The sequence below is a fragment of the Acanthopagrus latus genome, chromosome 4, assembly GCF_904848185.1.
Source record: "Acanthopagrus latus isolate v.2019 chromosome 4, fAcaLat1.1, whole genome shotgun sequence".
Lineage (NCBI taxonomy): Eukaryota > Metazoa > Chordata > Actinopteri > Spariformes > Sparidae > Acanthopagrus > Acanthopagrus latus.
In genome coordinates this window covers 24,431,554-24,446,571 of record NC_051042.1, presented here as the reverse complement: position 1 = coordinate 24,446,571, position 15,018 = coordinate 24,431,554, and the positions used below count along the sequence as shown (strand labels likewise).

The 15,018-nt window shown below is 41.4% G+C and overlaps 1 protein-coding gene across 2 annotated transcripts in view; it reads left to right on the top strand.

Annotated features, from left to right (window-relative positions):
- Nucleotides 1–15,018, top strand: part of spon1a (spondin 1a) — a 127,983-nt gene that overhangs the window by 38,915 nt on the left and 74,050 nt on the right. The window contains exon 5 of one of the 2 annotated variants that reach the window (XM_037096425.1): nucleotides 10,895–10,967. In XM_037096425.1, the coding sequence (XP_036952320.1) occupies nucleotides 10,895–10,967 (73 nt within the window). Of the gene's footprint in view, nucleotides 1–10,894; nucleotides 10,968–14,440; nucleotides 14,986–15,018 lie in introns of those variants that run through there. The other variant, XM_037096424.1, reaches the window with a different exon arrangement.

Genomic DNA, 15,018 nt, shown 5'->3' with positions numbered 1-15,018 from the left:
TGTTACTTTTGACCAGATTTACAGCAATAATTATGAAAGTTGCGATATTTACTTCTCTTGTGAAAATATAATGTTAATGTTAAATCTAAATTTTAAATCTAAATCTAAATGTTAAGTCTTAATCTAAATCTAAATGTTAAATCTAAATCTAAATGCTAACTCTTAATCTAAATCTAAATGTTAAATCTAAATGCTAAATGTTGAATCTAAATGTCACAGGTGAAACTAAATATTTACCTTATAATTCACACTGCCTGTCACCGAAAGAACCAAAATAAAAGCTACTGAGTACAGTGGTGGCTCTACTGTGGTGGCTGCTGTTGCTGTCCCTTTCCACACTGATATGGCGCATTATCGCCATTCAGAACCACTATGACCTGGACAACTGAGAACTTTCATCAACATATAAAAATGCTAGTTCACCACTTCACTTTGGGTTGTTGAAGAAATAGTTCAGGGCCCATTGTATCAAATTCAGCTGTCTGACAGGCAGGAAACACCCAGATATTCCAATATATGAAAACTGATGCTTCATGCAAGTTGGTAACAATGGAGACTTTAGCAGTATCGTCGTCACTCAAGCACTGCACGTCCTTTCAAAAGAAAAAAACAAGTAATTCACTCTATAGGACTGGCTGTACTGTAGAATAGTGACTCCTTATATATTATCATAATGCAGTGTAAGAGAGATCAATGAAATGGCAACAAAGGACAAAGGAAACAACAAAGGAAGATACTGCCAGAAAAGAGAAGGAAAAGAAAAATGCAACACCCATAAGGGGGTTGGGTTGCTCTAAGGTATTCCCAACTGTCACAATGGAAGCTGAATTGGAAAGCCATCAGCCATGGGTGGGTGGGAGGTGCAATATTGATTGAATAATGTGAGTAAAGGTGGGCATTTTCAGTTGGTCTCTCCCAAGGGCATTCGTATTGTTCCACTCAGTTGTTCAAAAGAGGAGTGACAGAATGTATCAAGAAAGGAAAAAGAGAGAGCTGAAAGAGAAGTTTGGACCTTGGTGCCTTCTTGACCTCTGTAGAGCTGTCCAATCAGGGCGTGAAGTGGGTGTTAATGTCGAGTTGTCAGTTGTTACACAGCTCCTTATCTGATTTCTATGAAGTGTGGAAGGGAGGACAATTCGACTGTCCCGACAAACAATTCTGAGGAAGCATACTGGCCTCTAGCTCCAAATTACTTACAAATAGCATACAAATTTACAAAGAAAACACCATCCACAAGCTGATGCTGCTTCAACTTACTTGAGGCCATTGGAGTGTATAGTGATGTGCTGGTTTCTTTTGGGAGCCAATGATTAATCTATATCTTCACTATGGATGCAGTTTCGGTAATTAAAAAGCTCCTTATTTTCTATCAGTCCTCTCAAACTTGAATATTTTTTCACCTCTTTCTCTCTTACACCTTGTCCTCTCTACTACTCTGTGCACTGAATGTAATGGGATGAGCACGTACTGGATATGATCTATGTGTGATTAATGCAAATTTTCTAGGCCCCAGAGGAAACTTCCTTGTCAGAAGCAGCCATATTTCAAAGGCACTTCACCGAGATACGCACAATTATTTGCCTTTTAGCCCCGCTTTCATGCTCTCCATCCTCTGTAAAATGCTCGGTTCCTGGAGACCTTTAACAGCTACCCTTTTTAAATGAAGATGACACAAAATGCTGCATTTTTACAAAAACACAAGGTGCCAGACCTTGATATGTCTGTGGCATAAATACAATCCATGTAATTGATGTGCAGGATTCCTTGCTATGGAGTCTCCAAGTTGAAGCCTTTTTGGGTTTAACGTTGATTCAGAAATGAAAAACCCTTCTAAAAGAAAAATAATCTGCCTGCTGTTGATGCACTCACATGCTCAAAGTGTAGGTGTGTGCACTATGCACAGGAATGAGATAGAATACAGAGATTTACAATTCGAGCGATATTAATACTTGTCAGGTGAACAAATCAATACAGCAGTTATTTCCATCTACACAATCACAACATGCTTTGACTTGGTAATGAGAGAACACTTCATGAGGCTGTTTCTGCAGTAATGAAAGAGGATGGTTCTTAACCTGCTTGTGTATACGACATGCCACACACACAGCAGTTTCTGTGTTTTATAGGCTCTCTGGCTTCAGCTGAGCTGCTCAAACTGTTGTTGAGATAAGAGACGAACTCTGTCTAAGATATGTTTGGATTCCATTTAAGATGTATTGGAAAGGTAGGAGGCAGGTTTGTAATTGCAGTAATTATCAAAGCATTATCTATATATGACAATATCGACATCACATTCACAACCACATTATAATTTGAGCTCATTTTGTTTGCGTTTTTTTTATGTTTGTATTACACTAGATGAAACCAAACTGTGAGTCACCATGTGAAAAGTTTTTCATGGAGAGAAAATGATAAAGATGAATCATTTGACAGACGAACCATTAAATTAAACAAACCATTCTATTTCTGGAAATTGTTGGGCATGATTTATGTGCTGGTAGAAAAGTGCACTGGAGGTGCCTCCTGTTATGCTCAGTGTTATTCAGGGCAAGTACTCCTGTGACATCTGGGTAACTAAAGTATCTCTATAAACTTCTGATGTATGTGATACAGACAGTCAACCAGACATGTGACTCAAGTCATTTGACTTCAGTGAGATGGTAGGATCACAGCGTTTTATATGTGTTTACTTCAAGATACAGGTTTTCAACACATAACATTGTGAAGTAATTAGTTTTGTTCATAGCATTACATCTGACAAGTTGTTACAGAGCTGGGATTTGTATTTACAACAGTGATGTTACACTCAGAACCTATGATGGGTACAAAATTGCACAGAATGCCAGTTCATACATAATGTTGCTTTAAGGCAAGTCAAGATCCCCACCCCAACCCAGGATATTGCAGTCTTACGTGCAGTATCAGGTCTGTATAAAAAGAAAACACAAGGTATTAGTATCTGTAGGATACTGATATTATTTGCCAATTTATCCAGGGAAACAAATGTAATCAAAAAATAATGCAACTAAAACTACATCCGCATAAATAAATTCTTAATTTATTCTCAATTTAAAACACATGTATGTCAACACTGACAACATTGAAAATGTGTTATATTTTATATATGTGTTATTGAAACTGAAAATGAACACAGACAAGTCCTTCAACTCATCACGTCTCAACACATGATTCTTTAACTTCTCAGTCCAAGTCGAATCTAAAGTAATTTTTTCTGTTCAGTCAGGTACTATGTCCACTTCTCTGCAGCTGACTGCGATAGATGCTCCAACTGATGCTCTTTAAACTCCACAAAGAATCTGACTTTTTTTTAGGATTATCTTGTCTCTAAAACAGTTATACCTTTCCTCATGCTTTTATTTTTTTCAATAGCTGCTGCAAATTTAGTCAACAATCCGAGCAAAAGTATGCATTCCCAGCATACTTCAGTGCAGGCATTCACATATTTTTGTGCACGTTTCTTCTATTGAATTTGAGCTGTGAAATGCCCATAAGGAGTTTTAGATGCTCGGCTGAAGCATGTTGTTGTAGTTAGCACTAGATGGACCACTTTCTCAACAGTGTGTATGAAGGCTGTATAAAGAACGCCTGGATGAAGAATTCAATCCATTCAACAGCACCGCAATAAACACACATTTTTATGGCTTATAAATGTCAGACAGGTTTGGGTTATGAATGAATTTTTTTTTCTGTTGTTGGGCTGCATTGTTTGGTTTCTTTTATTTTTTGCCATCCTGTCAGCACCGATACGTAGGTGTGCTTTTACAAAAGTGGAATCATTATCTAATGATAAGCTTCACAAATATAATATTCATGCAGGGTCATTGTGTTGGATTTTTACAACATGTGCATTGTATTGTGTCCACTCCTTGTGGATTTAAAAATCATCAAAGTTTTAAAGTTAAAAATGAGTATGATTATATTCCAAGTGGAGAAGAATTGCTTTCGAGCCCCCGATCTTCTGTAATGGGGAAGTCGTGTATGGGGCTGAAAGTCTTGTTACCCTCAGTTATTCTGTAACTGCATGCTTAATTTTCAGTAACATTATATGAAAGATCTTTAAAGTTACTAAAATTATATCAGTTTTACGGACAGACAAGAAACATCACTGGAAACATCCTAATATCCATTAACCTTGGGTCATGTTATTTTACCAGATGCATTATAAAGTATGTGTGTGAACTTGATGCTGCACACTCAGAAGATAAAACACATATTTCTGCTAGACTGAGTCTAGTTACACTGAATACACACTTAACATTAGTTTCACTTTTTCAGGATGAAAGACCTTAAACATGTATTGATTTATGTAGCTCATATTACCAAGTCACATGTGCTCTATCTTTTGTAAGCTCTTTCTACCAGGCCTTTTTGTGGGCTTTTAAATTACTTGGTTTTGTGATATGACTTTGAGTGGGAATACAGTGGGATGTGTTTAGATGAGAGATACAGGACCTGAAGTGCTTCCGGGCATGACATTCGAGAAGAGAAAACACAAGAGCGTCTTCAGCTAACGCGTCCTAGCTAAAGGTCAGTGGCAAGTAAAGGGCTGCGATCGAGAAAAGGTCAAAGCATCTTTGAAAATGCTGGTAACAATATAGTAAGCATCATAAACAAGTGGAATATTTCAGGTCCCTGAACTCATGATAGTACAAATAATACCTTTAGTTAAAGAGAAAACTTTCGATGTGATCCACTGACAGAATTAATGTGCAATAGGATTGAGATTTGGATTGATGTTCTGATGAGAGCCTGTTACAGAGACCGGCGTTGGAGAATGTCACAGCACTTATGGCCTGGGCAGCATAGATGTTAATGTGACATTTTAACCAGACCACACAGTTGGATGTCTTGGCCTTCAACCTTATACAGACACTGTGTCCCATAGTCCTCCAAGCGATATAAACTAAATGTCTTCTGTCACAAGCATGACCTCACATGGTTTGTATTAGCATGTCATCATCTAGTATTATGAATATGTTAAGGGAGGGTGCCCTTGAGCAACTTCATCTAAATATGTAATTAGTATGAAAAGTCCCAGATGCAATAATTCAGTGTATAAACATGGAGGCATTTTGCAAAGGTTTGTGTTTCAAGGGTAACCAAACAGCTGCATCTACTATAAAATGTTCATTTCTTGAACTAAAGGAGACATATTGTGCTAATTTTCAGGTGTAAAATTTTATTTTGAGTTACTCCTAGAATAAATTTGCATGCTTAAGTGCTTAAAAACACATCAGTTTTCTTTATTCTGTCCATTACTGCAGCACTTCCCACTTTCCCACTCTGTTTGACATGCTTTGTTTCAGTTCCTGTCTCTTTAAGTAGAACCCCCCTCCTGAATATCACATCTCCTCTGATTGGTCAGCTCATGCATGCCTGACCAAACACTGCTAAAAACAACAGAGCAGCTGCGCTAAATCAATCTTTATGTGCCAAACTAGCCGCTAGAAAATAATTATTCAAGTGTGATATGGTGACGTAGTGTGATGTCATGAAGTCATGGAATTAAAGACGCGACTCCTGCTTCCGTTGGTGCAGTATTTTTTAATGCACAAGATCATATGTAAAACACTGAAGGAAACAAATAATTCACAATAGGTCTCCTTTAAATTGCAGAAAAACTGATATAACTAAACCTTCAATGCCACTTGGTATGTGCATCAATCATGTCTCCTTTAATTTCTTATCTGGAGTGTCAATTTTATAGTGCTCTGCAATCCTAAGAAGCTGTTCCAGCAAAGACTCTGAAGATCCTGGATGAAACTCTCCACCAGTGAAGCCATCCTCAAAACCAAATAATAATCAACCAAATGATCAACCTTTATTGGGACACACAGAAAACCCAAACCTGGGGTGACAGGTGAAGAGGAGCCTCACCTCTGTCCTGATGCTAAAAACAACCGTAAAGCTAGCTAACTAACTGATCCCTAATCTTAGTGCAGTTAATGGGGGGGTTAATAATGCACAAGCAAGTGCAGAAGAGTATGAAGAAAGCAACCAGAAAACTGGCAACCCCCTCACAACCACGGAGATGCTCCCGAGCTAAAAGCTCACCCACCTTCACCGCCACCTAAAGCAGTCACCATGAGTCGCCTAGAGGAACCCGCTGCCAAGCCTAATGGGATAAGGAACTGCCGCTGCTCAAAAAGACACCAAACTACCCAAGATAGGGGCCACCACAAAACCCCAGTCAAGTCCAACCAAGCTCAAAAACAAACAGAGAGGGACCAAATACCTCCCCTAAATCTCCTACAAGCTTCTTACAGGAGGCAACAACCTGATGCTTCCTCTCCCAAAACAGTTGGTGATTAACCACAGCACAGATAGCTATGTCCAAAAACGAATAGTGTACACTCCTCCAAGACAATCCAAAGACCACTGTCTACAATAGCAGGAAACATACACCAACGTAAACCAGGCAAAATTACCTGTACAAACCAAGTTAATTTTACGCTATTTTAGGATCAATAGTGGATCCTGGACGAGCCCCCACTTGTCATCCTGTGTATGAATTGCGGGCTTCACTGTGTGTACAGATCCCTTCTAATAGTGTTTTATTTGACCTGTTGTAATGTAGTGAGAGGGCTTAGTACATCAGGTCTGAGTGCCATGTGTGGCTTCTCTAACATGCCCCAATTATGTTATTGTGAATGTGTTTCTTTGCTCGTCTTGTGAATAGAAGTATAATCTTCAAACGTAGAAACTTATGGATGGGTACTTGTCATAACCCAAAGTTAGTAGACTGTTTAATATTTGTAATGTGCATATTTTATGTACCATTGTGCAAACCCATTCATGACGATGTCTCAGTGAGCCAGTCATAAACAGCTTAACTGTAAACTGTATTATGCCTCCCACAGACTAGTGGCAAACTTCGGCTGAGACAGTCTGTTTCTGAGACAGAAACATAATGGTTCCTGACAGGGTGTGTGATTTCCTGAAAGCCATTTAGATATGGCCCAGGTCTCCTTAGAGCTAAAGACAGGATTCAATAAGTAATGTCTCTGCAGGCCCCAGCACCTGGCGATCCCCGTCACCCTCTGGCTGACTGTAATTATTTGTGATAGCCCCCGTACGATTGCTGGCCTCCCAGCAGCACATGTTTCACTCAGGCTTTTAGACGGGCATCAAAATGCATTACCTCCAAAGCAGTAGATGTGGGCCTGGATGTGTGAAGCCAGGGTGGAAATAAAGACATTAACTCTGTCTGCAGACCAAGATTGCTGAGCTGTTCTGTGTGACATCAGAGCCTGTTATGCATATACATCAAGGATCATTAATGCACTGAAGTTCATGTCAGTCATCGTTATACATTACATACATTTCTGCTGATTGCAGGTCTGAAATGCCATGGATAAACTATACATTGTTTCGAGTAGGAAAATGACTTTGTGACTACAGAGGAGACAGGAATAAGTTTCCTTCCTTCTTTCCATCTGTATTCTCTAACCACTTTTCTTTCTTCTTCAAATTAAGTGGAAGCAACTTGGTAGATCTTCTCAGGTTCTCTGCATACAGCGCTATAGCATGGTAAATATGGCCTTAATGACTTGTCGGCGGGGGGCTCGGCTGTTTAATGAGCAGGCTCTCCTGCTCCACCACGATCAAATGAGAGCCTAATTTGATTTTCCCTCTTGACCTCTATTCCTTCTAGAAAACAACAAAGCACTAGGGATTTTTTTCAAAGGCTTGTGCAGTCGAGTGGAGAAATTCAGGGATGTGTGGAGAAGAGGAGTGGATAATGATTAGATTTTGCTCACAAAGATATAAAGTATATTATATAGTCCTGCTGACACACACCCATGCAGTATAGTATATGCGCTTATTGATGCAGTTACACATGTATTCACAAACAGGTTTCATGGGTAAACATCAGACTCAACTACTCAAGGTGTAGTTCGGCATTTTGGGAAACACATTTACATTGGGAGCTGAGTCGTTTGTACATGAAGTATAATTAATCTGCAGTTGTTTTGAGTTGTATAATCAAACATGACGGTTTAAGGGGTATTTCCTAGTTTCATTGTCCTAATTATGCTGACTCGTGAGCTTGTTCACAGTAGCTGATGCTGTCAAAAACGGATTAACGATTTGCCTTTGTCATCATTGCTTTGGTGCTGAGGCTTGCGGCTTTTGCTAGCCTTGGCTAACATTGCTAACACTGGCTGGCAAACGTTAAAGCTGTGAGTGCTAGCTAATGTAAACATTGCTAACGCCAACTAACCTTTACACTGCTGAAGCTAACTAGCTAACATTAAGGCAGTAAAGTATGCTGGGCACTTACCAATGTTTTTATCCATTAATTGGCAACTACCAAGTGTGTTGATCACTGACGAAAAACAGATACCATGTGATACAAACAGCGTTATACTATTCAAAATCGTAGTGTTTTAAGGAAAAGTGCCACTTTCATTCTACTCTTCATCTTCTATATATGGTATATAACATCAATATGACCTTCAAGGTCCTATAATCTGTTGAGCATGCTGTGTCAAACAAAATGTAATAAATATGACAGTTTTCTGTATGGGACTGTTTCTCTACCAGGCACAATAACTTCTAAAAAGAGTTTCCACTGGTTGCCTGTCTGGTAAGAGCCAACAAAGCACCTCACATTTAACTCTCCCAAGATGCCTAACTGGCAGTTTTACAGTTTTTTGGCATGTATTAAACAAATGGGATATGGTGCTGGCTGGTTGATTTTGTTACCTGTGCATAGAGATTCATACCAACTCTTGACAAGAAAGAAAATAAGCCTATTTTGCATAATGTTAAGCTTGAAGCGTAGTTTCTGTTAATAAGCAAATTAGATAATTAAAAGCTCTTATTTAAAATGATGACTGAAATAAAGCACAAGCTTTTTAAAAAAGAGGTAGCTGGTGAGGATCAAAATCAGCATTTGTGTCTGTTTTTGGAGGACTCCAGTTGGAAAGTATCCCCACGATTTCATCCGTTAGATGTGGCAAAAGATGAGACCACTTCAGAGGCGAGCAGCAGACCATGGCATCGCTACAGAGGAAAACGCACAGTAGGTGTCTAGACCAGCGGCAACAAACCCATGTGCTGATACCAACACATCCACAGACCACATGTGTTTGGTCAAACTGGTGTCAGCCATGAGAGAGACTTCTGTTTCTAAAAAGCGGAAGACATGACTGTCTCCTCATAAGGGAAGTCTCCACAAGAAGCGAGAAATATAGCAGTTATTGAATAGTTATTTATCTCTCACCCAGTGGAGTGTAAATCAGTTCTTATATGAAAATGTATAAAAATAACTTAAATAAGAAAAAGGTCAGCTAAAAGTGGAGGCATTTCTGTCTCACTAATCCCCAGTTGCACACATGCATACCTGGGTATTGATGCAGTACACTTGGTCTCCTACTGTTGCCTGTGAGTAGCTGGTCTGGAGCTGTCGGGGGTTAAGTGTCCAACTCAAGGGCAGCTCAAGAATAGTTGTTGAGGGCATGACAGCTCATTACTCATTCAAGCTCGCCACTCATTTTATTGACTGTTTTGGGAATTCAAAATGGGTTCCTCCGCTCGAGGCAACTTTTCCAATATTATGAAGCAATAAAACATGGAGACATTCTCTCCTCAGCAGAGAGTAAGGAAAAACTGTTGTTGTAATACCAAAAGCAGCAACTGAAGGCTCCCCAATTTATTTTTATAGGCTTAAGAAATGGTGAGAATGAATTTAGTAGATTAGTAAACTCAAACACCCCTGAGCCAGCACCGCTAACAACAACAGAGCAGCTGCGTTAAACCAATTTTAAGTGTCAACCTATAATTATATGAATGTGTGACATGATGACATGGTGTGATGTCACAGAGCCACAGAGTAAAAGGCAGGTAAAAAGCTGTCTTCTTTGGAAGACACTGCTGCTTATTTAAAACAAAATTTTAAAAAAAAATCTCATTTCATTTATAACACTACAACCATTTCACTGTATATTGTATATATTTCCAGATTGTGTACTTATTATTTTATTATTTATTTTATTGTCTACTCTAATGTTTTATTGTATTTTATTCTACTATGGTCTATTTTAGTATTTTATTTATATATTTATCTTTATCTCTTGTTTCCATTCATGCTGTATTTCTATTTCTACTTTGCATGGAGCATCTGGAACATAAACAATTTCCCCCCTGGGATTAATAAAGGATTCGGATTCGGATTCGGAAGAGAGGAGCTTCTGTTGGTGTGAACTTTGACCTTTTTAACTTTCAACTTTCCATGTACAAGAGCATATAAAACACTGAAAGAAAGAAAAAGCAATAGGTCTCCTCTAAGCTGTTCTCCAGAGAGTGACCGTCCCTCACACAAATGAAAGCTGTTTCTTGTTTTCTAGGTTACACAAGTCGACGTTAGTCGGCAGCTTCCTTACCTTCATTGGTAAAAAAGCAAAGCAAGGATCTTGTGGAGATTGTTCAATGTGCAGTATATTTTGTAAAATGGTGAGGAAAAACTTGGAAGTGGTGAAGCGATTTGGCTCAGCAGGGCTGTGAGACAAAATGCTTTCATGGCACCTGCTGGTGCAGCCTTCTGCGATTCAGACTCTTTTTCCTTTCCTTCCCCATCATCCATCCATCAACCCAGCGGTAGATGCACAGAGCATAGCCACTCTCCATTTGTCAATGCCCATCAGAAGTTGTTACATTCTCATTACATGCCTGCTGACCCCTTTGAAGCCCGGAATAAACTCTGGGGGTGTTGCATAAGAATGTCACAAAGGATAAAAATGTTGTCTATCTCCTGAGCACAACAGAGAGGCAAAGAAACAAGAGGGATTACATCAGTACTTTCATCGCTTCGCGCCCAGTGTTGTGTTGTCGTTGTGTAACGTGTCATGTTTTTTTTTTTAAATTTCAGCGACCGCAGAACTCCTGTTGGATGGACCGTGGTCCAAACCAATATGCTTTTGGAGAAAAAAATGAAATGAGAGGTAAAGAGGCAGAAAAGAGGGTGGGGAAGATAACAAGAGAGGGAGGCAATAAGCGATCAGGAGAGAACATTTTATTTTTGAGCCTCTTAATGAGACAGGAAAGATTAAAAAAAAATAAAGCAAAGCACAGCAGAGATTAAAAAGTTATTAGTATATAATGAGTTATCATAGTCTCCTGTAAGGTAGTTTTGCTGTGGGGGTTTGATCCAAACAATGTGTTGTTGTCTACTATGTTGTCAACAAAAGAGCTCATTTCAGTCATCAAAGTTTAAACGTGCAGGCAGTGGTAATCTCAGGTGAAGTGCAGCTTTTGAAAACATCTGTCATTATGCCTGGATACAAAAGACACTATCCTTCACCGAGAGCACTTGGTCACGATCCTGAGCAGCAGCTGAGCTTAAATGACATTGGGGTTACCGATTCTGATTTTTAAAAATGTCTGAAGTTGAGAAGGCAAGTGTGTGTTTTCACACATGTTACTGAAGTAGTGAAAAATCAAGGTAGGAGAAAAGCAGAGAAAAAATACAAAGCAGACAGCTTGAACTCGCATCTTATCAGAGTATTAGGAAACATCACTCAGATTCCCCCCTAGAAATGTTTGTACAAGTTTTTTTTAATTTAATTTTAGTGGCTTTACAAAGAGTGAACTGAAGTTTCACAGCGTACCAGTATTTTTCATAACAACACTCCCCAAACAAGTTGAAGGACATTAGATAGAGACGTTGTCTGTCAGACCTCACTATTCAAATAAATTGCCTTTTTTTCTGCATTTCAATAACAAATCAAATACAACAACACTACACTACTAAACTACTGTTTATCCCGCCTTACCTTGTTGGTAATTCTACACAAGAAATAGACAGCATTAGGGCATACAGTTTGGTCTATAGTTATCCTTTTTGAAGAAAAAATGTGTACTAAAAGATTAAAAATGTATATATTATACTGTTATCTGACGTGGTGGTTAAAACCACCTGATGCTAACTGGAGCCCAGCCGACGGACCGACACGTTCGTTGGGTGATATTATCTGCAGATACCAGCCTGTGACAGATAAACTGTGTCAGGATACGTATGCTGTCTAATATGTCCTTGTGTGAAAATGGTTTGTTCATAGTGATTATGCCTTTGCAATATGCAATCAATGAAATCAATAATTTAAAAATTCCCACTGAAGTTTACTGTTTCAGCGCTCTGATGCCATTTTAGACAAAAGAGGTTTGTTTGTGAAACTGTAAACCATCTCATCGGTATCTCATGCGCCAAAAATCATTGGGATTGGTTGAGCTCTAATGCTAACTGGCACAAACCGCAACATGCAGCTGAGGCTGATGGGAATGTCAGATATTTTTTCATAGAATGAAGAATTGAACAAATTGAAATATAGACCTTGGGATGATGCTAGGTAGAAATCAGAGGATCACCAAAGTCATTATATTTTACCCTTAAATGGACATGAGTGTGTGATCAACTTTCCTGATAATCCATCCAGCATTTCTCCAGAAACACAAATGTGTTTCATGATGTCACCACAGGATTAGTCAGGGGATCCCCAAAGTAAGTAAGGTCTAATTTCATTGCAACACAACCAATGGTTATCAAAATACTCCAGTTAAAAATACAATGTCAACAGTTAATCTGCTGGTGAGTGCTGGAGAAACTGGCAAAGTCAGCAGGCTCGGTCCTCTGGGGACCGTGACAAATCCATTAAGTAGTTGTTCTCCTGACATTACTGTAACTGCTCTTTCAGACACGAATGAAGTTTGTATTATAACTAAAGGTCAGCAACTACCCTACGCCTCTCTCCTGGCTAATTTGCCACCTGAGCCATCTAACCAAGACCACCTGGGTCTCTGTCACGCAGCATCCGTGCCTTTCCAATCCAATCACCTTTGCAGACCTATACAGGCAAGCCAAACCATTTTTTCTCTCGTCTGTCTCAAGTTCTCACCCTCCCCGACCCCTCTCTCCCTCGTCCACCTACATCGACCCCTCTCTCCCTCGTCCACCTACCTCGACCCCTCTCTCCCTTGTCCACCTACCTCGACCCCGTCGTTCCCTCATCCACCTACCTTGACCCCTCTCCTCTTCATCCACCTACCTCGACCCCTCTCTCCCTCGTCCACCTACATCGACCCCTCTCTCCCTCGTCCACCTACCTCGACCCCTCTCTCCCTCGTCCACCTACCTCGACCCCTCTCTCCCTCATCCAACTACCTCGATCCGTCGTTCCCTCATCCACCTACCTTGACCCCTCTCCTCTTCATCCACCTACCTCGACCCCTCTCTCCCTCGTCCACCTACATCGACCCCTCTCTCCCTCGTCCACCTACCTCGACCCCTCTCTCCCTCGTCCACCTACCTCGACCCCTCTCTCCCTCGTCCACCTACATCGACCCCTCTCTCCCTCGTCCACCTACATCGACCCCTCTCTCCCTCGTCCACCTACCTCGACCCCTCTCTCCCTCGTCCACCTACCTCGACCCCTCTCTCCCTCATCCAACTACCTCGATCCGTCGTTCCCTCATCCACCTACCTTGACCCCTCTCCTCTTCATCCACCTACCTCGACCCCTCTCTCCCTAACTACCCTTAATTCGATAAAACAACCTTTACATTAAATGATGCCCTGGTCTTTGTAAGTGAAAGTGCTTTCATCTACAAAGCTATAAGCGTGTGCAATGAACTTGCAAGGCTATACCTCACTGCCTGCATGGAAAACTTAATCGTGATCTGTGAGTGTGGGCTGCAGAGTGCGAGAACAACGTGGACCAACGTGTCTCCAGGCTAGTTTTCTGGTGTTACCGCTACTGATCAATATTCAGCGAGAGGCCACTGGTGTCCTGAGAATGATGTGAAATCTCACTCCTGCTTGTGTTGGTAATGACAGCACAGCAGCTCCTCCTGGTCCCTACATGGCGGGGTCCTGATACACCTCATTATTCTGCCTCATCTGACATGTTGAGTCAGGTGGAAGCTCACATGCCACGCTGTGATTTCATCAGTTTGACTTTTGTGTACCAGGAATAATAGAAAGCTAGGGAGTCCATGAGCAGCCAATTAATTCAGCTCTTGTTGTTCAATTAGTCACCTTGACAACCATTAGGCACTCTTTTTTTTGTTTTGTTCCTTTGTGTGTCGTTGTGTGTGTTCCTGTCTTCCTTTAGGGCTCTTGAGTGATGACAACACACGCGCGCACGCACGCATGCACGCAGAGAGTTCAGTCCAAGTATGTCAAACGCCTTGCCTCCTCCTGGCAGTCGATTGTGGAAATGTTTATCTTTGTTCGCAGTCTGTTGGTTCAGATTACTCCTCACCTAGCCTGCGGGTAAACACCGTGGCCCTGGAGACAGCCACACAACGCTCACCCATCCCCGCACTCGGCCGTTCCCTCGGACCCCTGCTTTGCCATCCGGCTGCTCGGCTCGCGCAGCGGCACGCAGTGTGCAGACCTCCTCCAGAGAGAGAGAGAGAGAGAGAGAGAGAGAGAGCGCACAGCACATCCCAGTCAGTCCTCCTCCTCCTCCTCCTCCCCACCTCTCTCTCTCTCTCTCTCTGTTTCTCCCTCTCTGTGCCATTCGCACCAGGATGGATCTACCCTCCGAGCAGAGCAGAAGTCTACTTCAGCACTTGGCAAGTTGGACTCTCATTTGGAAGTGAAGCGGGAGCTGAGCGTTTCTCATCCCCCCACCCCCTTCCCCGTCCCCTTGACAAGATCTCCAATCTTCTTCTTTTTCTTCTATTTTTCCCCCCTCCGCGCATCAACTTGTCCGTCGGAATCCTCCACGATGTCAGCAGCCGGGCGACACGCTCGCGTCCTGCTCCTGCTCTGCTTCGTCTCCACCGCGGCGTGCAATATGTTCGCGTTCACCGAGGAGCCCTCTGAGAGAGCCGGGAAGTCAGACGGGTATTGTAGTCGGATCCTACGGGCTCAGAGCAATCGAAAGGAGGTCAACAACGAGTTTCGCCTCCGCGTTGAAGGGGACCCGGAGAGCTATCAGCCGGGGAGCACATACAGAGGTTGGTGTTTATCCGCGGGATTTACGCACACTG